Source organism: Micrasema longulum, unplaced genomic scaffold (assembly GCF_059751315.1).
Source record: "Micrasema longulum isolate JH-2025_06_02 unplaced genomic scaffold, ASM5975131v1 h1tg000611l, whole genome shotgun sequence".
Taxonomy (NCBI): Eukaryota; Metazoa; Arthropoda; class Insecta; order Trichoptera; family Brachycentridae; genus Micrasema; species Micrasema longulum.
The window spans coordinates 275,941-301,065 of NW_028277807.1; the positions used below are offsets into that span (position 1 = coordinate 275,941).

Below are 25,125 nucleotides of genomic sequence, written 5' to 3' on the forward strand. Positions count from 1 at the left end.
AAAGATAAATATTTTTTACAAAGTGTAAAATCACAAACCAATATTTATTTATTTATTAAATAACTGACATTAAAAAAAATGGCGACAAAGTAATGAAGTCTGAATGTATAAATAAATATTTTTAAGCAAGGTAGATTCTACCTTAATTTTTTTATAATTCATCGATGAAAAATATACATGATTTGGACATAATGTATTCCACACTGGGAAATCCCGTGCCGAGGAATACATTTTACAAGGTTTTTTGGCGAATAACATTTTTTAAATTAAAAATATATGCACAACGGCGGCTTAGCAGCCTCCGTGGTATAGTGGTCAAGACGGTTTACTCACACACGGAAGGTTTCGGGTTTGATTTCCGGTAAGAACACAAAAATTAAATGCAATTTTCCTCAAGTCTGGGTGTTCTGTGATGTAATATAACACTGTGATTGGCCCTCCTGGCCTGTTGTGGTGCATATATATATATATGTAAAATATTCAGTAAATAAAATTTCATACTGAATTACAGTAAAAATTGAATTACTTTGATGCAGTTTCAATGCATTTAGAATATTATTTAACTTATTTCGTCTTGGATTATGGAATTATTTTGCAATTCAATGTCTGCAATAGCCACAAAGATGCATATATAAAATGCATTTTCATGTGTTTTACGTAAGTTGCATAATTTATTTCTTATGGGATTTAGAAAATTTTAATTTAAAATTTCAATCAATGTAAACCTTAGATATTTACCTAACTATCCGTATAGAATTAACAATTCAATCATTAGTGATATCCATTTTGATTTGGGTTACGCGAAGTGATGTTTTTGTGACCTGACCCTTAAGTATTTTATTTTTCTCTCTTTGTAGTCCATTTGTATCATTTTGATTTCCTGTTCCTCATAGTAGTTGCATATCATGAAAATCATGTTTGATTTCACGCATTCATATTTTTTGACGTTAAATCATCAGTGTTGCCATTTATGAAGCAAAAATTAGTCGCATGGAAAAAATTAATATCCCAAAATTTTTCACTCTCTAGGGCAATGTTTCCCAACCTTCTTTATGCCATGCCCCACCGTAGTCTTTTCAAAAGTCGGATGCCCCACCGGCAACTTTTTAAATTAAACAGAAGACACGTTTTCAAATCATATTGTAATATGTTTGTAAACATATGAACCCCTAATGAAATAAAATAAAATCTGTTTTAATACATATATTAAAACTTAAATTATTACAAAAAAAATACAAAAATTTAGGTCATTATTTAAATTATAACCGGTTTCATTCTATTTGAAGTACAATTTGGTTTATATTTCAATTTTGTACATCTCAGGCATTTTTGTACGACTGATGAGTATTTCCCTTTTTATATGCGGAATGCCGACGTGTCTCATCTCTGACGCAGGGACAAAGGAGCATATGAAGCAAGTGAGTCTGAGCCTTACTAAGAAATCATTGCTATTCACCAGTACCTAATATATTTTAATATTTTTATTTTATTTTTTATTGATAAATTTCATAAAAGGTACATGTTTCTTTTTTAAAATTCTATACATATCTACTTTTACACATCTAGTAATATGTATTTTAATTCGCAGTATATCAACACATTATGAAGATAAAAACTAGCAACCAACATAACCCGTACTGTGTTATTCACTGTGGGTACCTACTTCAAATTTACGCATTTATACTTGAACATGTATAAAGAATCCTTAAAGATCAACATCACTCATCATATTGTAAAAACATGCTAAGTGCCGAAAGTAAAAACAAAATTATTTTAACTAACGCCATAGTTGAGTTTTGCTTGAAAATAACGAACATAGGATAAAATAACACGAAATACGTAAATTCAGTTTTTGAAACAAGCTAAATACATCTTTACTGCTATTGCGTAAGGCTAAATTTCGAATTCGCGAGATGACACATATGTAAATATGAGGCCAACTAAACCGATGTTTCCAAGAGAAGAGTAGCAATAACTTATGAATGCCAAATAAAATTACTTCAATGGATTGTTTGGTGATGGGTGGTGGTTGTAATTTGAGGAACTAATTTTATCACATGTTTGTATTACTACATTTTTGTTTGCTATTTTTTAGTGCATTTTTTCTTTTACTAAATTCTTATAAGCACTTTTTTCTACCTGTTAAAATGCATACATAAATAAAATATAATATTATTGTATTGTATTGTATTAATATCTAATTTTATTGAAGGTACCTATAATTTTGATTAACAAGTATTATATAAAACTTTTAAATATATATATTAGTACATACATAAATAAACCTACCTATAAAAAGCCAGTAATTGCTATTGACAATAACTATTAACTATTATTAAATACCTATGCCTTTGAAGTGATTTTTTGCGATAGAGGCGCTTAACAAATTATCGAAATATTATTTTTTGGTTGGTATGGATAGAAATATATAGTAGGGTTGGAATATTGTAAACTCACACGTTATATTATTATCTCTGATTCTGAGCTTTACTAGAAATTTGGTATCAAAGACGCCACTGCTTTGAGGCGTTAATCCTACCGGTGGGGCGTATACCCCACCATGGGAAACATTGCTCTAGGGGATTGAGAAGATTCATAATTGCACCCCAGAACATATCGATGTTTAAAAAATTAGCATTGATGTTTTATCCGATGTTTTTTAGCGATGTATCGATGTTTTGAAAACATCGATGCATTGTGCACATCCCTACCCAACTACTTTTAATTTGTCTCTGCCTTCTGCACTGTCACTTTTCTTTTCACACTTGTCACTTGTCATTTTTTTATTTACACTTCGACGTCTGTTGTAGGCATCCTTCACTGATGTTGAATAGCTCATTTGATAATATTAATATAATAGTGCTTGCATTGGGATAAATTATTTATTTACCAAGCATATAACCAATTAACCATGGCTGAAATTGAGTGGCCTTGGCAATATAACTTTCCTCCATTTTTTACGTAAGTTCTGAAATGATTAATTATTGGATTACTAAAATGACTATTTCCAAGGATTTTCTTTAAAATCCGTTGATAATATACTCTCATTTCGTCGAACGCGATACCTTACACATGAAACAACAGACAACCCAAACTACTATGAGTAAGTCGCAGCCTCAGACAATTTTAGGTAAGAAATACCTGTATTTGGGAGAAGGAAACTGTAACATAGTTTTATCTCTTATTGGCACCGGTCTGATGCTACGTTTACGAAAATCACAGAGAAGTGAAATAGTTTCAAACAAGAATCAATTGTTTCTCGAATGTGTATATTATGAGGAAATTATGAAAATTCTTATCGGCGAAACGTTTATTCAGACTCCAAAAGTTGTGGAATTGAATATTGAGGATATTCGGCATTTAAACAAGCACTTGCAAGTTGTTCGGCCACTTTCGCGCCAGCACAAGAGGTTATATTGTAAGTATGGAACGCTTACAATAGATTACACATCTAGTCAAATATTTGCACAAGAAGGTTTACCTACTTTGTGTATAGAACTGAAATGTAAGCAAGGTTGGATGCCGGAGGATTTTTATCAGTATGGGAAATGCATGTTTTGTATGAAACAATATTTAAAGTTAAAGAAAAAACAGACGTCAACTCTCAGTGGGTATTGTCCGCTTGACCTGTTTTCAGGAAATGCATTGAGAATGAAAAAAGCCATAACAGAAATGATTCTAAATCCTCAAAATAATTTTAAAGTGTTTACCGCTGCAAAACAAGTATTTGGTGTAAATATTAAGTTCTCAGAACTCGATAAATGTTTGAAAATTTTTTTTGGTAATATAATTCCGGAGTCTGTCAATAATCTGGATGTATTTATTGATATTCTTATAAAGGTTCTATTGAATGTGGCACCTGAGGATAATTCAACAAATAACTCTGTAATTGGTTTTCAAGGCTTTCATGAATATATTTCTGCGAAAAGTCGACTAACTTCCAGACTACCTTGTGACCCCTCATCACAGGAATTGCCTGATGTTAGTGTATTAAACAGGATTTTACTCGCCCAACTACTGGAAAAGGGTAACTCAATGGAAACAACTGACTTGTCATCGGATTACCTCTATGTCGAAGAATTGATTGACAGTATTAGAAAATATAAATCTGACAATAGTGTTTGGTTGAGCAAATGTACACCTCTACAGAAATATATGATGGCATGTTCAGCCAAGGATTGTTCTATCATGATTTCCTTACAGCCATTAAATTTAAAACTTGAAGAACCAGCTAAAGATTTTAATATTGTGAATTGTAACGGAATAGCATTAATTAGTAAAATTGGAATTATTGACTTGGATCCAAAACCAGTGCATAAAGTTTTTATCCACCGAAAAAGGAATAAAGATGTTGTAGAATCGTTTTTACTCTCTCAAGAATAGTCAATTATTAAGTTTTTTTACATATATTTTATTGAATGTAATTGTTGTTATATTTATAAATTATTTTAATAATGTTATTTTATCCAAGTTTTATCAATGTTTAAAAATGTTTTAATAAATATTAATTATTTTACATGATATCATGTGTTTCATTATTTTATATATTCATATATATTTTCCCTTTGTCAGAAAGAACTTGTAAAATCTACAAAGTTTCTCAATATTACAGGCTTCAACCTCACGCAGAAACCAAATCAAAGCAACTTCTAGCTTGGCGAAATATGATCTTAGACTATTACAAAACTACTCGACAAACAATATTAGATGTGAGTGAAGCGCAGAGAAGTCCATTATTCTGCAATTCCTCTATAAACAGAAAATTACCGACTGAAGGAATCATCACTGTCCTGGAGGAAATGGCTAAAACTGGTAACGCAGCACCTATCGATAAAGCCAAAACCAGATGGGAAATTTACTGGCGTTCTTTAGACGAGTGGGGCAGTATTATATATTCTTGGGTTTGTGATAATGGAATGAATAACACTGTCTGCACCTTGCACGAGCTTGTCGAAGGAGACAATACGACCAATGAAGGTAATTATTACTGCCAATTTGTATTTGCCAAATGTTCTACAAATATGTTGTCAACTCAAGTAATCTGTCCGTGTCCGGGTGAATGAAGAAAACAGTTTATGTGTGTGAATTAGAAACAGAACCCTGGACAAGTGTTTTTGACTCGATGGCTGCTCTCAGGTAAAAGTTCTGGAGATAAGTCTGCCTTGTAGGGTAGTGGTTGGCATGTTAGCCTACTACACTTGAGGCCCTAGGTTGGATTCCTGACAGCTTCTACTCTTCATTGTTTTTGTACTGGCACCCAAATCATAAGACTGATCACCTTACCTTCCATGTACACCACTAGGTGCAAAAAAAAAGATGAACTAATGTAATATATAGACTTAATAAATATTGCAGATTTTTAATTTACTACATGTACAATTAATTGAATACAAATTTTGTTAACACTGCAATTAAAAATGGAAGATAGTAAAATATTTGTTCCAACTAATCTAATATTAAACATGGTTTCGCGTAGTAAACATTTTGTTTTGAATAAGGTTCTTAAAGGTATTGAATTCTGCATACTTGCATTTTTTAGGAGTTGTTTTGAATCAAGTAAAATTTTTTTAGTCATTGTTCTAAAAGTATTATTCAACATTGAAAGTTTTTTTATTAAAAATGAAACAATTTGACATCATAAATATGTCCTAAACGTATGATATGAAAAAAAGTGTTCTTAAGGTTTATCTAAATACACCGAAATCCTGTTTTACACGGTTTTGAAATAACATAGTACAAATTTTTTAAAAAATCACATTTATTTAACATTAACATTATGTATTCATTTTTGGGCTTTCCTGCACTCCTTGCATCTACATACTACTCTGTAGGCGTAGAGAGGTATGCAAAAGGCTCTGAGTATCTCAAGTGATGAAAACGATGTTGTACCAAATAATGTCCATAAACGGATACATCTACATATTGTCTGATATTAATAATGAATAATCTTTGTTGTCATTTTTTTAAAGGTAATTTTTAACCTTTTCTGTGCCGCTAGGTATTGCTATGGCGGTACTCTGTAGACTGCAAAATTTTAGGCAATTTTTAGAAACGATGAAATCTAAAATTATTATTTTTATAACATTATATCAAAAAAGAACCACAAAAACTTTCCAAATAAATACACTATATTGCCTCAGAAAATGCAGTCAAAATTTTCACAAAATGTTTTACATCATTATATATTTCATACATTATATTATCTTCATACATCATACATTCATATTCTTCTTGTATTTTGAGTCAGTGGAAGAAAATAAGATTTTTTCACTAAGTTAAATTTAATCAATATTTAGCCAAAGCAACAATAATTATTATTTGATTAGGAAAAACTAATTTTAAAGGCTGACAATAAATCATTTACACTTAGTATTTAGGTCCCGATAATATAAAAATGAAGATCAATGACTCCAGTCATTCCGAGTCCAAATCAACAATATCAGGTACGCTGATGACGCTATTTTGATGGCAGATACCATTACCGATCTTCAGGAGCTGTTAAATTTTTGTGGATGCATTTGGCGAACAACTAGGTTCACAATCAATGTTGGTAAAACAAAATTGATAACATTTGGCCGATTTGACTACTCCGCATTTTCTCTGTAATCAAAGAGTAGTGACATTGAAAAGGTGGACAAGTTTAAGTTCCTCGGCAGCATTCTAACAGAGACCCTCTACCAAGATATAGAAATTAAATGTAGAATTGAGGCAGCAAAAGCCGCTATTAACAAAATGAATTCCCTTATCTGCAATGATAATCTGAACTTGAAAATAAGACAATGGTAAAGTGTTGTGTGTGGTCCGTATTGTTGTATGGCTGTTTACATGGACTCTGGAGGTGAACACTATGAACAGGCTGGAAGCTTTAGAGATGTGGTTACATCGCAGAATGCTTAAAATATCTTGGACAGTCCTGATAATGAACTCAAAAGTTTTAAGTCGAGCTAAAACGAACAGAGAACTCTTAACCACCATAAAAGTTTGTAAAATTTAATATCTGGAGCATTGAATGTGTGGACAAAAGTATCACTTGCTTGATTTGATTTTGAGGAGCAAGATTGAGGGTCACCGAGGGGCCGAAAGAAGGCAGATGTCCTGGCTGCGTAATATACGAGACTGGTCTGGCTTTAGGGCTGTGGAGCAGATTTTCCGTGCAGCACAGGATTGAGAGACCTTCGCCAGAGTAATTGTCAATGTTGGAGATACCTAACACGGCACTAAGAGAAGACGAAGAATAAATAAACTTTTAACCAATAAACAAGCTCGGATTTGCGCATTTCACTATGAAATCGAGATAAATGTACTTGTAAATTGAGAAATAATATAAAACACACTTTTTATCCTTTCTATCCACAAATAATAGTTTATAATATTAAAGCATCAGATATTACAACTAACTAAGTTTGATAAAAAAATATACGCAATACTACAGTGGACTCTCAAAATTAAGTGTCAACCCTGCATTATCGACACGTGTCAAACATCAAACATAGCTTTCATTTGAACCGCTGTTGTGTCGATAACTTTAATAATATCCTAGTGTTTCATCAAGATTCTTACAGATGTCTCAGAGTGCATGAAATCTAAAATTGTTCAAAACAATTGACCTTGACGCGTAAACCGCATACAAATGTAAATAAATAAAGCAAATCTTTACTCGCGATTTTTGTATGGCCGGCTCTCCGAGCACAGAAATTAAGAGAGTGGCACTTAACCGGTTAAAAATAAAGTGAAGATACTATAAACGATAATGAAATTGTATTGATATGAATCGATTACTATACAAGGAAACCTACTCACCATTATTATTTATTTTAGTATACTTATTTTACACATCTGATTGCCGATCACCCCTGTCGATCTAGAGTTACCGCGGAGGGTGCGTTTTGTCGGAGAGACTGGAACTTTTATAAAGGCGACTTTGACCGGCTGCACCGGCTTTCTCATGAACGGTATTGACTAAGCAAGATGTATAAAATATCAGATATAAATGAAGCGGTACAATATTTTTATTGTTCTGTCGAAAGTGTATTTGATTCCTGCTTCCCTAGAAAATCTCAGGCTACTGATGAGAGGTGATATCTGAAGTGGTTTTCTGGGGATATTGTTAGAGACATACAGACTAAGCATTTCTATCGTAAAAAATGGAAAGCTTCTGGCTGTCACGGTGATTATGAGATGTTTGGGTGTTACAGATCTGTCATAAGACGTAGCATTCGATTGGAGTACTGGGAATTCGTTTCCAGCATGGAAATAATATTCTTCAAGATCCGAATAATCATAGATTGTTTCTTTCCCGTATTAGCGACTATTAGGTTATTACTCTAAAGACTAAATAAACATTTTAGGAGTTCCAATAAGTAAGAAATTTCGAATACCAAGACATGTGGACAATACACACATAGGTAAAGTCGTCGCTAGATGAGAATGTCTACATTAGTCTACATGTCTACATATTTTTCAGTGGAATGTTCTAAGATTTTATTACTGATACTGCTTACCTTAAAAGATACAAGGAATCACAAAAACCTTTCCCTAGAATTACTAATTAAAACGTCCCTGCCAGCGTAAATTTGTGTTCTTTAATAAGTTATCTTCATTAATGAATATTAATGTTTATTTTCAGAATTTCATGGATTAGATACCGCAGTACTAACCAAAGCGTTAAAAACTTTAGAATTTAACAACAAGTGTGAATTAATAGATTTTGATGACAACCAAGGTGTTAAATTTTTCTAACAAAGCATCAACTCCAGGAAAATAAATATGCATTTTTAAAAGTTTAAAAAAGTGCAATTTTATTACAAAAATTCAAAATCCTTACATTTTAATACATACAACTCTCAAATCTTTCACATGTATTGTTTACAGTTTACACAAATCTATATTATATTGTTTATAATATTTACAACTTTAATTTGTATTATTTAAGACCTATCTTTAAAAATTATTACAAAATACTAATAATTTATTTACTTTAAAAACTTTTTTAAATATATGATTTAATAATAACTAAACATGCTTTTTTACTTAAACAAATCACAATAAATGTTTTTTTTTAATCAAGACACAGTACTATGTATTTTACAGAAGATATAAATTGCACATCTTTATTACATTTGGCGGCCTCCGTGGTGTAATGGTTACGACACTTGACTTAAGAATGGAAGGTTCCGGGTTCGATTCCCAGTGAGAACACAAAAATTATATGTGATTTTTCTCAAGCTTGGGTGTTCTGTGTTCACCGCTGTAATTGGGCTCCTGGCCTACTGTGGTGCAAAAAATAATAAATAAATAAAATAAAAATATGTTGTAAATAAACAGTAACAAAAATTTCACTTCTATAGTTTATAACTGAGAATGCTTCAAATCTATACTAACAGAATAATATCCAATGGTTTCTCAAAATATTTTAATCAAATTTCAGAATGAAAATTTTCTACAAATACAAATAAAAACAAGTTACAGAACCAATTAGTTGACCCAGATTTAGTTACTCGAACGAGAACCTTGCGTTCTGAGATCCTAGTCGTAGTACTTTTTTTTAAAAATTTTAATGTATACATGCTCGTGCAATCAGTCTTAGAATCATTAAATTATTATAAAGTACCTACCATATAAAAACATAAATACATAGTATAACATTATAATTATCCAACCAGAGAAAATCCAACTCTAATCTGCTATGTAGAAATTTTTTGTGGAACTCTTTTTTCAATAAATATATGAAGAACAAATTTTTATTACTTCGATGATAACAATGTATAGGAGCATTTTCACTGATAAAATAAAAATGTGTTTTTATAAAAACCGGGTGAGTTTTGAAAGAGGTATTAAGTAACGAAGGTCTGAAAAAACTGCCATTTGTATAAATATGGTATTATGTTTTTTAGATCATGGAGTGTTCACCAATAATATAATCACCTTCGTTATGTAGGTAATGATTTTACGACACAATTATATCGACAGTTTTAAAAAAATGCTGTGATATCCATGTCATCATTAAAATTAAATATAAGAACCAGGAAAATTTAAATGGACTTAGCCAAAATCCTGTGAGCAATAAAACAGTATTATTTAATTTATTCTTAATTTTTTATTTTATATTGTCTTTTGTTTATTTAAATAAGCAAAACATGGTAAATCATCTAATAAATTATTTTTCTAGTGTAAAAATTAACATCCATAATTTTTTTAGTTTCTCTTTTTGAGTTATTTCTTAGTAGAACTGCATTTTACTTATTTTAACATTAAAATATTGGTTGTAAAAAATATGGTGTTAAATCTTTATGATTGTCAACCTAATAAAATAATAATTCTGAATTTTGTTTAAGAAATAAGTAATTTTGTGATGTTTCTAAGTATAAATAAGTTTTGTTAAATCAATGAAATATAAATTAATTTATAACAATTCATACAATAATTAAGACTGGCAATTCACAACTGAAATTATTTATCTTGTTTAATTAAATTACAATTACACATCCATTTATTCTACTGTCTTTTGGGTACCTATAACACATCTATAAATATATCACATCAATAATAACATTCATATTTACAACAAAATATGGCGAAGTACCTGCTATACTATTCTGCATATAAGTCTTCCTTTGTCGCTCTTTTAACTAAAGAATTCTGAGTTTTACTACTGTAATAGTAATAAAGGGTTAATCTCAATTTATGTTTCATTTTATTCTGAACTCTGTAATCTGTTGCAATACTCAAATCAATAATGACAAAATTATAAAAAAAGGTGTATTATCTTACAAACAGTAATTAAATTGTGCCCATGTAGAAGGACATATACCATACAAACGCAATACGTAAATAATAAATATATAGCAACTGACAATTATTCATTTTGTGAAATAAGCAGTTAAAAAACCAATAAAACCAATAAATGCTTAAAAGTTTTTGTTGAATTACTCTAAAAAAGCAAAATCACATACCTTTCTACATGGGCATAATTGAATTGATTGTGACAATCTTTATGTAATAATGGCAAGTTCTTTTCTAAGAAACCATACTAAAAACTTGTCATTCATAAATTGATGCAAACAGCGCTCAGTATGGTGCAAAAAACAAAAAAAGAATCATCTCTAAAATATATCCATGGGTAATTACTAGGGAACTACAACTAGGTTACTTCAGAATCGGCATTTTCAAATTACCAACTAAAAACACATATTTGTAATTTGTCGTGATTTATTACAATCGTATGATGATTTCAATCCATGACTTGGCTTTTTGTAGTATTCATGGTTGGTAAAAGAATCTGTTTTTAGTGGGCAACTCACAAACGCTGATTTTGAAGTTGCCTGGTTGTAGTCATTGCCCCGCGATATATATATTTATCATCATTGCCTAATTCATATTTTTTAGGCAAAAAATAATAAAAATAAGGTCGAAATTCAGAATAGCACAAGTAACTACTTTTACAAAATAATTTGTAAACACTTATCTTTCCTAACGTCTAGTTACAAACACAAATACATAATTACCGATAGTAGGTTGGAAGAACATAATACATCTTAAGAATATTTATTAGTAGCTAATAATTTTCTAAAATCGTTCATTCATGCTATCATTGACACAGCCATTGGAATGTGAGTAGATATTTTTGTTATCACTTGCGACCAAATGCCCTGATGGAGTAGGCACCGAGACGACTTTAATACTAGTCGGAGCTTTGTAGAACCACCAAGAGAGGAAGAAGAATAACAGTGATCCTGCTTTAGCAATTAGAGCTAGCGCTAGCATGTACCTGAGAAGAGAAACACGTTTAGATTCAATTTGTCAATGATGTCTCATGTTATAATCCATTACCTTAAGTAAAAAAGAATTTACATATATACTGGACGCTTGAATAAGTTCTCGCTGTTTTAATACTTGAAAAAAAAAGTTTCGTCTATCGCTAATGACCTACATTCTCCCATTTTCTGGTAGCATAAAAATACCATCTGGAAAGAATGACTCATCTTTTGAGGTTATCTGAATCATCGATCGGAAATCGGAACAAGTAGTAATCGGATGGAGCAATGCTCGGTGAATACGGCAGGTGGGGTAGGACTTCACATTTGAGTGTTTCCAAGTATGTTTTGACTAGCCTTTTAATATGTGGCCAAGCGTTGTCATGCTGCAAAATTACTTTGTCATTGTCATGTCTCTCCTTGTATTGCGGCAGTTTTTCCTTCAATGCTCGGCTCAAACGCATCAATTGTAGTCGATAGCAATCTCCCATGATGGTTTCATTGGGTTTGAGGAGCTCATAATACTCTACACTCAGCTGATTATGGTGCAGAGCAGTGATAATGATGATGATGTTCGGTGATGTTCAGACAGAGCATAGTGATGGTTACAAATCACCATGAAAATTCTATGTACTTCAGCTGCAGATTTGAAAAAAGTATTGCAATAAAATTCTCCACAAATACTCTTTTTTGGCACAAAATTTGAAATGTTTAACACTATAATAAAAATTATTTACACTTCAGCGGAATAGCATATACTGTAATTACAAAGCTTGGTGAGCTTTACGATGAAGTTGGCAATAGTATTACCTGATATTTTTACATCCTTTTTATTGCCTATTTAGGCTAAAGATAACGCTATCTGTTGGGAAACAGTGAGAACTTATTAAAGTGTCTATTATTTTATACAAATTGCACGGCATAAAATGCTAGATTTAATGCTGCGCAAGTTTAATACTCTAATACAGCAGACAACTTTTCATTATTCAATGTTTGATTGGTCGTGCCTCGATCGAATGATTAGAACTATATCGTATCTTATTGTATTGGATTAAATTTTTAACACTTTTTAAAAGCAATTTTCATTTAAAATATCTTTAAATTAACTTACCTGCTCATATACATGTTGTTGTAAACTAAACAGGCTCCTTTACCATCGCAAGATTGTTGCCACAGAATACAAGATTTGTCTATTAATATTCCAAATATTAGTGGAGCAGGAATGGTACCCAGAAGACGAACTTTTATCCATTGGATTCCTAAAGCAAATGATCTCTGGTCATCTCGTACACATCTGAAAAATTGACATTTTAATTTGTATACAAGCAAATTAAAAACCCGGCTGGTAGATAAAGATATATTTTAGCTCTCATTATATTAGAATTTTCACGGCCGTTCCCTAGAAGTTGAAGTGCTAAAAAAATGGAAATCAAGTTGTGGTAGAGAGGTTTGAACCTCGGACTTTTGTTCCATGAATCCACAAAATTACCAAGGAACCACAACCCGGTTCATAATGCATTTACATGTAGTTACTCAGAAAAAATATTTCTGTTTGATAAAACTGATAAATGAGTTCATAATTAAACACATATTTTCTTACCTTAAAGTTGCCGATAATGCTGGCATGGTAGATAAGAATGAAAAGAACATTGTGATAAATGCTAAGAAGAGAAATAGCCATAGATAGTTGCAGCTAGATTGGCACATAGTATTAATTGCTTCGTATGGAATGTCAACTTGACCACTTAATCCTTTGGCGCTTGGCAAACTTTGGTTTGTTTTCAGAAGACCACTTATAATTATTGCACTGTTTGCTGTATCATTATATCTGTGGTGTGATTCTGGTTCTTGGGATATATTTTGTTTGTGAATACAGGTGCACTTTTTATATGCTTTGGAGCCAAGAATATTAGTTTCCTCTGTACAGCCAGCATAACACGGAGAATAATACATGACACCGTCGATTCCACACACCGGATCATACACGGACCTAGTACACGAACATCCTTGGTTACATGGAGAGTCCAAACTAATGATTTTCCTAGAAATAAATCAATTTATTGTATTATTTAAGCAATTTTGCTGGTCATACTTGGGAATTAAATGCATGTATTGTAAAATAATTTATTGAAATACCAGATTGGAATTGTGTTGTCCAAACAGTGTACAGTTGTATACTGATGATATAAATTTCACTAATTTTGAAATTGACCTCTCAAATGAATAAATATACAATAGGCTACTTTTAAATACTTACACAGCATTGGATGTATTGTATCCGTAAGGTTGAGTAAGTCCAGCAAAAGCAAGATTTGGACAAGACAGTATAAAACCTCCCGTGAAAATGACAGCTATAGCAGTGGACCATACGCACAACTTGATGATACCAGCACATTGCAGATTAAGGCGCTTTACCAAATAACCTCCAAAGAATGTTCCACCTCCACCAGCAGGGACTGTTATAAATCCTAGAAAGATTATTTAATCACATCAGTAATGTTTTAGTACAAAAATCTGATAAAAAAACCACTAAAGTAGGCTTTGTGAAAGTTAATACTAAATAGGGATTACTGAGTTATTGAAAAGTTGAAAATGTAAAACAGTAAAAACCGTTTTGTAATAATATTTTGAACGGCTTTTTATAATTTTTTTCAGATTTGTTTATTTGAGGACTTTGTATGTCTATATGTATTTTTTAAATAGACGGATATACCCACACATTCGCTTTAGTTAGAAGTAAGAAATAAATATTCCTGTAAAAAAATTTGTTGTAAGGTATCCTGTCTTCAAAAGATGATAATAAATATTTTAATGAAATGTTGATTAGGTAACATGGATTGATATGGGTGATTGAAATGAATTGCAAAAAAATATGTGTATTAAAAAAAACATGAATAGAAGTTTTGCTATTTCCATACTATATAGACAGAATATTTTTTTTTTTGCACCATAACAGGCCAGGAGCCATATTACAGTGGTAAATAACAGATCAGAACACCCAGGCTCGAGAAAAATCACATTTTATTTTTGTTTTCTCACCGGGAATTGAACCCGGAACCTTCTGTGCGTGACTCAAGCGGTTAAGAAACCACTATACCATGGACGCCAAGTAATATAAAAACATTGACAAATATTCAACAAAAATTTTGCATTTTTAAATATGGCACCAAAACATAATATAAAAACTTACCCATCAGCATAGCGGCCCATGATGCAGTGATGCTGAACTGGTTTTCAATAAGTTTAGGAAGGAAAGCAGCGAATCCGGATAAAAGTAAGCCCTCGGTAGCTCCGGCTAAGTTAAGGAAGAAGAAGGTGGGGTTTTTCATCAGAGCGGTAAAAGCTTTAGGAAGTTCACGAATCTTGCTGAATGCCTCAGTTCGACTAGAATCACCATCGTGTGCTTCGGAAACCTTTTCTTTTTGCAATTCGGCTGAACCTGTCAGAAATCATTGAAATACATTGAGTGTGAAATATAAAAACAATGATATGACATGCAACTGTTATCCTTAATAATTTTTAGCAACACAAAATTTAAATTTACTATGGTAGGCTGGCTGAATGATAAATGGGATCACTCACAATAGATCAAAGTCAGAATAGAGATTGCGCGTAGTAGAGACTTCAATTTATACCTCCAAATTGTACGATGTTACGTCTTCTCAGTACTTCTTTATGGCGTCAAAACGTGGATGCAGGCCACTTTAAAAAAGATCGAAGCCTTTGAAATGTGGTGCCACAGGAGGATATTCTAAATCTCCTGGGTGGACAGAGTCTTCGACGGAAAAAAAAAATCTCAAGAGGTAATTTTTTATTGGCTAAAGAACTTGTGTGACTGCTTCCATTGCAGCACTCAGTCTTTGTTCAGGGCAGCTGCCAACAAAGTAAGAATTGCTGCGATGATTTCCAACCTCCATTTGGGAGAGGAAAGATAAGAAGAAGGTATGTGAGTACATTCATTTGAAGATTTATTTGGTAGAAAAATGTTTCCAAATTTATCTTCTATGTATAATAAAATAATAGTTTTCCTCTTTCAAATTTTGTACTATCAATCCCTACCTATATTAAGATATAAGACTTAAGACTGTGTATGATTATATAAGCAGCTTTGTATGAATTCTCTTGTAGTCACTGAGGTATAATTGAATAAAGATGATGCTTCATAAAATGATAGTTTGAAAATATGTTCGGAAAACTGAGCGTTGTTGCGTCAAAATTGCCGTCAAAACGCATATTAGAGTAAACAATCATAACTGTCTAAGCCATTTTACTTTGAATTCAAAGCTGTATGTCGCACCTTTTTACGCCGCTCCACATTTACTGACTACAAGTTAAGTTCCGGAACTTAAGTTGAATGGAACACAAGACAGGTGCTTAGTGATGCATCTAGTGTATAAGTGTTTACATATACATCAATGGTTGTATTTAGGATTTTATCTTATTTTTTAATTTAAAAAGTTTTTAACATTATTACAAACCATTATTTTTATTGTTTCGTATGTTTGATAAGGGAATGTTCGTTTTGTTGTTTTGTAGATGTGAAATGTAAATTTGTTTATGTATCTTTAAGCTTGTATTTTTGCAGATTAGGTATTTTTGTAAAAGAAAACAATGGAACTTGTACATTTTTACCTAAATAATTTATGACAATTTATTGATAAATTATATAGGCAAATTAAACAGATTAATAAATTATCTTTGGTATCGCAGTGTCGGCGTGTGGTTGGTATTTTGTAAAACTGTGTTTTTTTTATATTTAATATTATTTTTAGACTTAAAAGTAATTACCTGGCAACGCTGGCGGGAATGCCATCAGAGGTAAGGCCACAAGAAAACATAATACTGCAGAAAGAAGGAACCCAATCCACCAAGCTCCAATCCACACATTGCTTCCGGGAGTAAGACCTAGCCTGAAAAAAAAAGTAGCTTATTTGATTGAACAAGTTGATTACACATGATAATGAGCAGGTTCGGCCTTACGGGAAATCTATATATATATAAATGAAGGTGTGATATTTTGGCCTTTATAGACTCAATAACTACCAGACCAATTTACATGCGGTTTTTTGCAAAATAATCTAATTTACGTGACTTAGGTTTGTAAATAATAATATCTTCAATATGTTAATCAGAAAAAAGTTGAAATCGAATATTTGTTTTTCATCGAACTTCCAGGGCTGCATTCGACTATAATGCATATTCCAAAAAATTCGGAGAATGTTTTATTTTGTTTATTAAAAAAGTTTGTATTTGAACGTTTACAAACATTAATTATTTGTAATGGATACTGAATTGATTAATTTCCTTGCGATTTCCTAATTTCTACGTAATAACTTATTTTTAATGGATTTTTAGTCATGCTTCAATAATTTCAATTGAGATTTGATACATTTTGAAAAACGGATTCTTACACAAAATGCACCACTGTCGGTAAGTAGCGCAGAGTTTGACATTTGAAAAAAGAATTCTATTTTTGAATAAAATAATTACATGATGTTTTCGAATCCAACCATAAACAAGTATATGGGTACCTAATTAACTTCAATATTTGAATATGGAAAAAAATAGTTTTGGAATTCAATCATAAACAAGTACCTAGGTACCTACATATCAATGAAAAGTATTTTTCCTTTTATCCGGACAATTTTTGCACGCTTTCACGATACAGTCTTTTTTCTTTTATAATTATTTATTTATTTATTTACTGACGGACTTAAACAGTCCACTCCAACAATGGTAAACACATTTTCTTATTCTAAATATATAGGTACAAATGAAATAAAATACACCTACATGATGTCAAAGCTAGGACAAAAAAAAACACTACCTCAAGGCAAGATCTGGCCAATCTTAGTTCTTTCTTTTCTTTTCGAATTAAATGTCTAGGTCACGTCAAAACCCGGCTGGCGGTTAAAGAATGATTAAATTCGCAGTGAGCGTGAGTCTCAACTCACGCTCACTGCGAATTTAAAATTATGACACTCAGTGTCATAATTTTAAAATGCTTAGGGTAAAACGTGGTCTGACTTTTCTTCGTTAACACGTATTCCCGTATTTTCTCCATAGTAGTGATTTTTGCATGATTTTGATTTGACTCCGACGAGGCCTCTGAGCTAATTAAATGAGGGGATAAAACGAAAAACTAACCCTCATTACGAATACATAAATAGCTCATAAAAGGCAAAAATAAATAACGTGTGTCCTTATTTACGAAAAAACGTTTGCTGAACCAGCTTATAGCAGGCAAGCCAACGTTCGAGAATATTCATAATTATTAGTTTTATTTTAATTATTATTTATCAATGAAAAGTCTTTTGAAAAGTAAGATTATCAGCCTTTTGCTTCAGGTGCCAGTCCAGGGACAATGGAATATTATATAAGTAGAAAAAACTATTTATGGAAAAACACCTTTTTAATCTTATTATATATTAAATATGTATTTAAACAATATCAAACAAACGCTGTTCTGCAGCACTGAAACTAAAATCAATATTTCATGTCGACCATGTCGGGAATCGCACTCGAGACCTTTTACAAATACGAATTAAATTAAAAAATAAATAAAACCTTTTATTTTATTGCCGCTTGGCAATAAGTCCTTTAACGTACAAATATTATTGTACGAAAATTCAATTAAATAAAATATATATAAAAAGTATTCCGTGCATAAATTAAAATAACCTTTTTAGATACGAGTATACATATAAAAAAATACAATTCTACAGACACAAATATTATGTTTTGTGGTTTAATTAGGCACGCCAAATATTTTTAGCATTCATTTGTTTTTCGAAATTTTCACACAAGTAATGAGAGTGATCCATCATTCCCGTTACCCCTAAATCTCTCACCCACCCCTCAGAAAACGTAAAATGGGTAAGCAGAATCTAATTTTCTAACCCCCGTTTTAATGGGTCGATTTTCAACATGTTTTTATTAAAATATTTTTGGTAGCAAGCGACCCCTGAAGTTATTGAATTTACTACCCTCTTCGTTATGACGTTTAAATCGGTATACAACCAACAATGTTAAAAATACGTCAATACAATATTTCGTGTCTCTGAGATGGTTTGGTCACGTAGAACGAACGGACGACGAAAGAATGGTAAAACAAGTATATATGGCGAACATGAACGGTAACGTGAGACGAGAACGACCAAGGAAGACGTGGTATGATCAGATAAACCAAAATCTTGTCAAAAGCAGACAGAACCGAAGGATAGACGTGTGTGGCGGTCCATTCTGTCTGCCTACCCCTACGGAGAAATGGCGTGATGGTTGTAGTAGTAGTAGTAGTAATATTTCGTAAATCTACTGCTAATAATTATAATGTCAGGATTAATCTCAGCCACACCAATACAGATTTCAGTTATTTTACTTCATAAAAATCAACAAATGGACGAATATAATAAATTTGGATGATTAAAGACACCCAGAATGGTGAATGTCAATATGTAAAGAGATCAACCAATAATAGAAGCCCTGCAAATGGCTAGACTTCGATTATTTAAAAAAATGTTATCTATCTCTTTTGTGATACCTATAAATATATAAACCGGAATGAATTACCTACTACTTTTTATTAACTTCTTCATATCTTCATTATCGTATAAATACGTAACAGTGTTTATTGCCTACATTTCATATTCTTAAAAATAATGTATCTTTGAGGCGGTTTAATGCAAAACCGACACTGCGCATGATCACTGTTTTTGCGAAGACCAACAGCAAAAATACTATTTCTTTTAAGTTCAATGTGCAACTTGTGCGCGGTATAACAGGTAGCGAAAATAATATTAATTTTAAGTTGAATGTGCACATTGAACTTAAAAGAAATAGTCATTTGGCTACTGGTTTTGTTGATCTTCCCATAAATAGTGATCATGCGCAGTGGCGGTTTTGCATTTAGCCCCCTCAATTCTCTAGAGAAGCCCTTAAGCTCTATTGCATCGAACAAAAGCGTTTCAAATTCTTGGTTGGTTTTAGTTTAGTTTAACAACAAACGTGTAATGGGCGGTTTCGGTTTGCGCTTGCAATTCTCAACCAAAATACCTGCGGCAAGTTGTATTGATGTTATCTGTAGCTAACTTCGTGGTCAATAATCATATGATAATTTTTCTCCGTATGGGCGACTCTATTAGTTTATTACTCTACGATCTGGACAGTTATAGTCAGCTTCGTGTTCTAGTGGTTAACGCTTTGCCTATCGTACAAGACATCTCTTGATGATTGCCGAATTTAAAAGGGTGTGTATCCACTGCAATATTTCATAGTCCCTGGACTGGCACCCGAAACGTAAGGCTGATCATCTCGCCTTCATATAACATGGAATGATAATGTAGAGGAGATGAATCGAATACGTCCCTAATATGAGATGATAGTGTTTTCAAAAACTACGCAAGAACGCCCTTTATAACCCAGCGTAACCACTTCCCCACCGACCGACTATACCATGTTAGTACCTACACAATGATTCCGTTTTTGTGCCTTTCTGATTTGATATTAACGTAAGTTTTACCTATTAACATATTACAACAGAGATGAAGAACATTTTAGAGAAGGCAATATATAATTCTAGGCATCTACAAGGCATATGACCAGTCATTGGCTGGTTTTAGTGGCCACACACTGTGTAACACTCACCATTCTGCCCGTATTTGAACATCTATATTCTTTCAATTCTTCCATCTGTTGATATTTTTTAAATTAAAGAGCTGAAACCTTTATTATTAATGCGGGTGAGATTCATCTGATTGAATTATATCACCTACATACTAGGCAACGCCTGAAATTTTCATTTTTTCAATGTTCGTACTTCTTCGTGGACCAGGTGGATTTATCAGCATATTAAGAGCTCCCCATGGAGTTGAATCCAGTCCTTGTTAAGTTTTACTTTATTATTTTTCAAAAAAAAATCTCCTCAAAATTATCGATATTTTACTGATCGATATAATTGAAGTCTAAGTTTTATGCTTTTATGATGTCTTGAAGTTAAATTTCAGTAGATTTTTACCTGTAAATATATTTGTTTGTGCTGATCTTGTTCCTAATACTGGATTTCCAGGTGGCCTTAATATGGAATAGTGTTTAAAATTAGGAATGTGGAATACTAGTAGACCTAAATTTATTTACGTGTTCCAGATTGTATCCAGGTTCCCGACCCCTTATAAAACAGAACTGGAAGGCTTGCAAAAGAAAAGGGACTTTTCACTTTTTTTATTTTCCTCAGTCATTCTTACCTTGTGTTTACTGCTACTCGTGTCACCATTTTCTCTAACAGTTATTTTTTGTTAGTTAACATACTTTCTATAAAAATTATCCTGAGGAATTTCCGACCTCAGTATCTTTAATAGCTGATTTCAGCGAATAATAGCCTATTAAGTAGTATTTTTTAAATATTATTACAAAAGCTTAGAGTCTAGCGCAGTTTTAAAAGTTACTTATTAGTTTTTGACTAAGAAATTGCCGTTTTAGATTTTTAATTTGAATGCCTAGATGCCTAGACTTCTATATTACCTTCTCTTAAATGTTCTTCATCTCTATTGTAATATGTTAGTTTTAATTTTAAGTTCAAAGTTCAAGTCTGACTCGCTTGAATATAAATTCTGAATTTTAGGTCAAAAGTTTTGTAGCTTTCATTAATGTTACGAAGCTGATATTTTATGCGTGAAAGTACAATTTAAATAAAATGAGTAACAAAAAAAATTCTGAAAAACTTTCCAGAAATTAAAAAAAAAAATAAAAACCGATCCGGTCAAAAATTTTCAAAAACTCATTTAAAAAATCACAACTCGAAAACTACGCAAAATCTCAGAACATACACGGAGGTGATTCGGATACCCCTCAATATGAGGCAGCTACATTTTACCTTTGGATGTCACTTCTCCGGCCCCCTGTATATCGAGTATCAAGCCTCGTATTCTATTTTTTATTTTTTTATTTTATTTTATTTCATTGGAAAGCCAAGAGACATTTATAAATTTATAAGAATCAATTATACCATATTTACATATCATAAAGTCCAATTAGAGGCTTCCACATAATATTGTTATTGTAAATGTTGTCACATAAAAATTATACATACCATAAAATAACTAATCATACAAAATTTATAATATTACTAGAAATGTAAATGTAATACATATTATTCAAAATATATCTACTTTTGAATATTGGTCACACAGTTGCACATTATAATATATAATACAAATATAGTTGACCATAAAGTATACATTTATAATGTGCCTACATACAGAACTGCACATAGCCTGCATAATATAGGCTGTGGATTCAAGGCGCAACATCATAACTTGAATTATTTTTGGAAATTTCACTTTTAAAGGAAGTTAAAGATATGTTATTAATATCAATACAATTTAATTTCTGATTACACATATTGCAGGTTCTATTTACAAATGAATTTTGAAAAGATTTAGTGGAACATTTAGACATTTTAAAAAGAGATTGGTTTCTGGTCTGCGTTACTGGGACTCTAAAATTAATAAGTGATAGAATCTTAGGGCAATCTATCATGTTATTCAAAGTTTTATACATAAAAATGGCGTCAGCCATGTTCCTTCGAGTTTGGAGAGCTTGGAGTTTAGGTAAGTTTGTAGATTCATCTGGACCTGTATTCTGAGTCAACCGTCTAAAATTGCAATACGATAAACATTTTGATTGTATAGATTCAATTCCGTTAATATGTATTCTATGTGGACTTATGTGACATCATAGCCAAGAGTAAAATTATTTTATTTACGAATTATTTTTTAATGATTGCTAAGTTTATACATTTTGCACATTATGTACTTACATTGTGTAGCTTGTCCCTTCTCACACGAAACTATGTAGGTGCTAATTTCCTCGGAGATATAAATTACAGCATTGTATGCGGCGTATTGTTACGTTTAGTGGCGTGGCATGATGCTGCAGAATCTCCGTGAATAGTTATCCTAACAATGGAAAGTGGGGTCAAGGAGCGAGGGATAAAGGGACAGTTTGGGCAAAGGGTGCGAAGCTCGTATCCAACCCCACACTGAGACTTCGGTATACTTACACCTTCGCTGTTTTGGATTACGCGCGTATTAACAAAAACACATTGAAGCCATTTTGTGATATTATATCGCGAAACATAGAAGCAGAAATAAAGTTGATAATAAGCGGGATTCGCGAAAGTTAAAATTGAAAAGTCAATAGTCAATATTGGGGGGGAAATAACGGAAACGCAAAAATTTCAATTGGTTTCGGCAGCTCCCGTGGTGTACTGACTAGGATACTTGCTACACGCCCGGGGGGTTTAAGATTCGACTCCCAGTGAGATTCTAAAAGTTAAATGTGATTCTTCTCAAGGCCTGGATGTTGTACCATTTTAACTAGTGGATGAGGAAGTTCGGTGAAAAAAATAATTTGACCATCAAACTGACCCAAAAATTTATTTAGTTTATTTTTATGTATGTATTATCATCACTACGATTTTATTATTTTTATAATCACTTCGCGCGTGACGTCACTAATTATCTTCGGTGAGTTGTCCTGATTGGCGCATCAAGCATTTGGACATAATCAAACATAGTTGAATTACTACCTGGTAAAAGAAGAAGTATAAAAATTGAAAAGTTGTTTTCAGGCGTTGCCTAGTAGGTGATTTGGTTCAGCCGGATGAATCTCACCCACGAGATAAAGGTTTCAGCTCTTTTACTTCACAAAAGTCAACAGATGGAAGAGTTGAGGAAATGTGGATGTTCAAACTTGGGCAGAATGGTGAATGTTACACAGTGTGTAAAGTGGCCACTTAAACCAGCCAATGACAGGTCATAAGCCCTGTAAATGCCTAGACTTCCATATTCCCTTCTCAAAAATTTTTCCCTCTCTGTTGAAATAAATTTAAATATGAACAACTCCCTAGGGAGGAAATCCAGCCAGTCTGCAAGCATTTGGACATAATCAAACATTGTTAGTTCATTTTTATTCTAATAATTTTCATGAATTTTTCCATACATTTTAGAGGAACTTCGCCGAACAATTAAATGCTCTAATTTTTACCGCGCGTAAGAAAACATTTTTATATCCTATTTCCTATCGCACTGAACTTCCTCAATAACATTGCTGGACATGTTTAAGTTTTTTTGTGTGATAATTTACTGTAATGTGTTTCTAAGATCTTATTTTTATGCCACTCTTACTGATGTGTATTCAACGTTTTTTTATTCCTTTTTAAATATAGGATTTTTTTATTGATTATCAGTCCTAAATAATCAAACCTCTTGTGAGCCCTTATATTACGATATAGTGTAAATAAATATAAATACAAAAAAAGGAAAAAGAAATGTTTATAAAATAATATGTTTTTAAATGCCCCTTGGGCGTATTGTAAAATTAATTAAATAAATAAATTTTACAGAAACTTCGCTGCACTATAAAAATGCTCTTATTTTTACCGTATATAAGAAAAAAAAATTGAATTCCAATTTCCAGTGCCACTGAATTTCTTCATTATAGTCAGTTGATTAATGGTTTTTTTAATCAATTTATTTTTTAAATAAATATTTGCGTTCTTATGATTTACTCAAATATGTAACAATCAGTATTTGTAATGAATCCATGTCCGGGAGGAAAAATATTATATGGAACCTGAACCATGAACGGCTGTGTTTTGACTCGATAGCTACTTTCAGGCCTGTAGTCTCGTGGCTGGTGTCGCGGACCTACGGATCAGAGGCCCGAAGTTCAAACGCCACTCTACCCCAACTTGATTTCCACTTTCTTATATTTATTGTAAAAATAATTAATCGTTTATGTACTGGTGCCTGAATCGTAAGACTGATCATTTTCCCTTAATATTACTAATGATAGCTGATGAACTGCCATTGGAGCACTAATGGAGTATTATTAAGTGCAGATAAGGCAATGGTGATGATGATGTTATTAGATATTTAGATAATCGATCATATTCATAAATAAAATAATACTTTGGTAGCGATGATTTTATGTCAAGTTTTATCCCATTCGAATAAAATTTTAGAAATATGCCCCATAATCTAATTTACGAATAATTTTGAAAAAAGTTTTAAAAAGTTCGTCTGCATTGAAATTCTGCAGTTCATAGTGAAAAGCGAAATGTTTCCAAATAGTTATCGACGTATGTGAACTTTTTTACGGTGCATTGAATTATGTTTTATCGTACACGAAGTCTAGTGTCCTTTGAAAATTCAAGCTTGGATTTAATCTATTCAAACTGTGTATATTGACGCCGGACTGTCTGAATATACGAGTGCACTTTAGAAATCGTATCTTTATCATTTATCTCTGTAAGCCTCTTTATAAACTGAAGCACAGGGACGGCTAATTAAGGCTTCCATGTCCTGAACACTGA

The 25,125-nt window shown here is 32.1% G+C and overlaps 3 protein-coding genes across 11 annotated transcripts in view; 2 read left to right on the forward strand and 1 right to left on the reverse strand.

Annotated features, from left to right (window-relative positions):
• Window positions 1-2,717: 2,717 nt before the first annotated feature.
• Window positions 2,718-8,790, forward strand: Vps25 (vacuolar protein sorting 25). Of its 2 annotated transcripts, none has more exons than XM_088228856.1 (3): window positions 2,718-2,961; window positions 4,613-4,977; window positions 8,627-8,790. In XM_088228856.1, exons 1-3 carry the CDS (start codon window positions 2,912-2,914, stop codon window positions 8,737-8,739), a joined length of 528 nt encoding a protein of 175 aa, XP_088084982.1. In that variant the 5' UTR covers window positions 2,718-2,911; the 3' UTR covers window positions 8,740-8,790. The 2 variants fall into 2 exon arrangements, with proteins under 2 accessions (XP_088084982.1, XP_088084983.1); XM_088228857.1 differs by having other exon boundaries at window positions 2,744-3,130.
• On the forward strand, window positions 3,100-4,509 carry Ipk1 (Inositol phosphate kinase 1). Its single transcript, XM_088228858.1, has one exon. The coding sequence runs from the start codon at window positions 3,100-3,102 to the stop codon at window positions 4,381-4,383; it is 1,284 nt and encodes a 427-aa protein (XP_088084984.1). The 3' UTR covers window positions 4,384-4,509.
• A 1,302-nt stretch (window positions 8,791-10,092) lies between the features above and the next one.
• The window catches only part of Oatp26F (Organic anion transporting polypeptide 26F), a 110,343-nt gene continuing 95,310 nt past the window's right edge, over window positions 10,093-25,125 (reverse strand). For all 8 annotated transcript variants that reach the window (XM_088228848.1, XM_088228847.1, XM_088228851.1 and 5 more), the window contains 6 exons: window positions 16,542-16,663; window positions 14,944-15,192; window positions 14,011-14,221; window positions 13,354-13,794; window positions 12,865-13,047; window positions 10,093-11,767 (listed from right to left, as the gene is read on the reverse strand). In XM_088228848.1, the coding sequence (XP_088084974.1) occupies window positions 11,566-11,767; window positions 12,865-13,047; window positions 13,354-13,794; window positions 14,011-14,221; window positions 14,944-15,192; window positions 16,542-16,663 (1,408 nt within the window). In that variant the 3' untranslated portion in view covers window positions 10,093-11,565. The remainder of the gene's footprint in view (window positions 11,768-12,864; window positions 13,048-13,353; window positions 13,795-14,010; window positions 14,222-14,943; window positions 15,193-16,541; window positions 16,664-25,125) is intronic.

Coding starts and splice junctions, on each gene's coding strand:
- Vps25 (XM_088228856.1), top strand. CDS start 2,912: ATGGCTGAAATTGAGTGGCCTTGGCAATATAACTTTCCTCCATTTTTT. Junction 2,962..4,612: donor AACTTTCCTCCATTTTTTAC/GTAAGTTCTGAA, acceptor TCAATATTACAG/GCTTCAACCTCACGCAGAAA. Junction 4,978..8,626: donor AGACAATACGACCAATGAAG/GTAATTATTACT, acceptor GTTTATTTTCAG/AATTTCATGGATTAGATACC.
- Ipk1 (XM_088228858.1), top strand. CDS start 3,100: ATGAGTAAGTCGCAGCCTCAGACAATTTTAGGTAAGAAATACCTGTAT.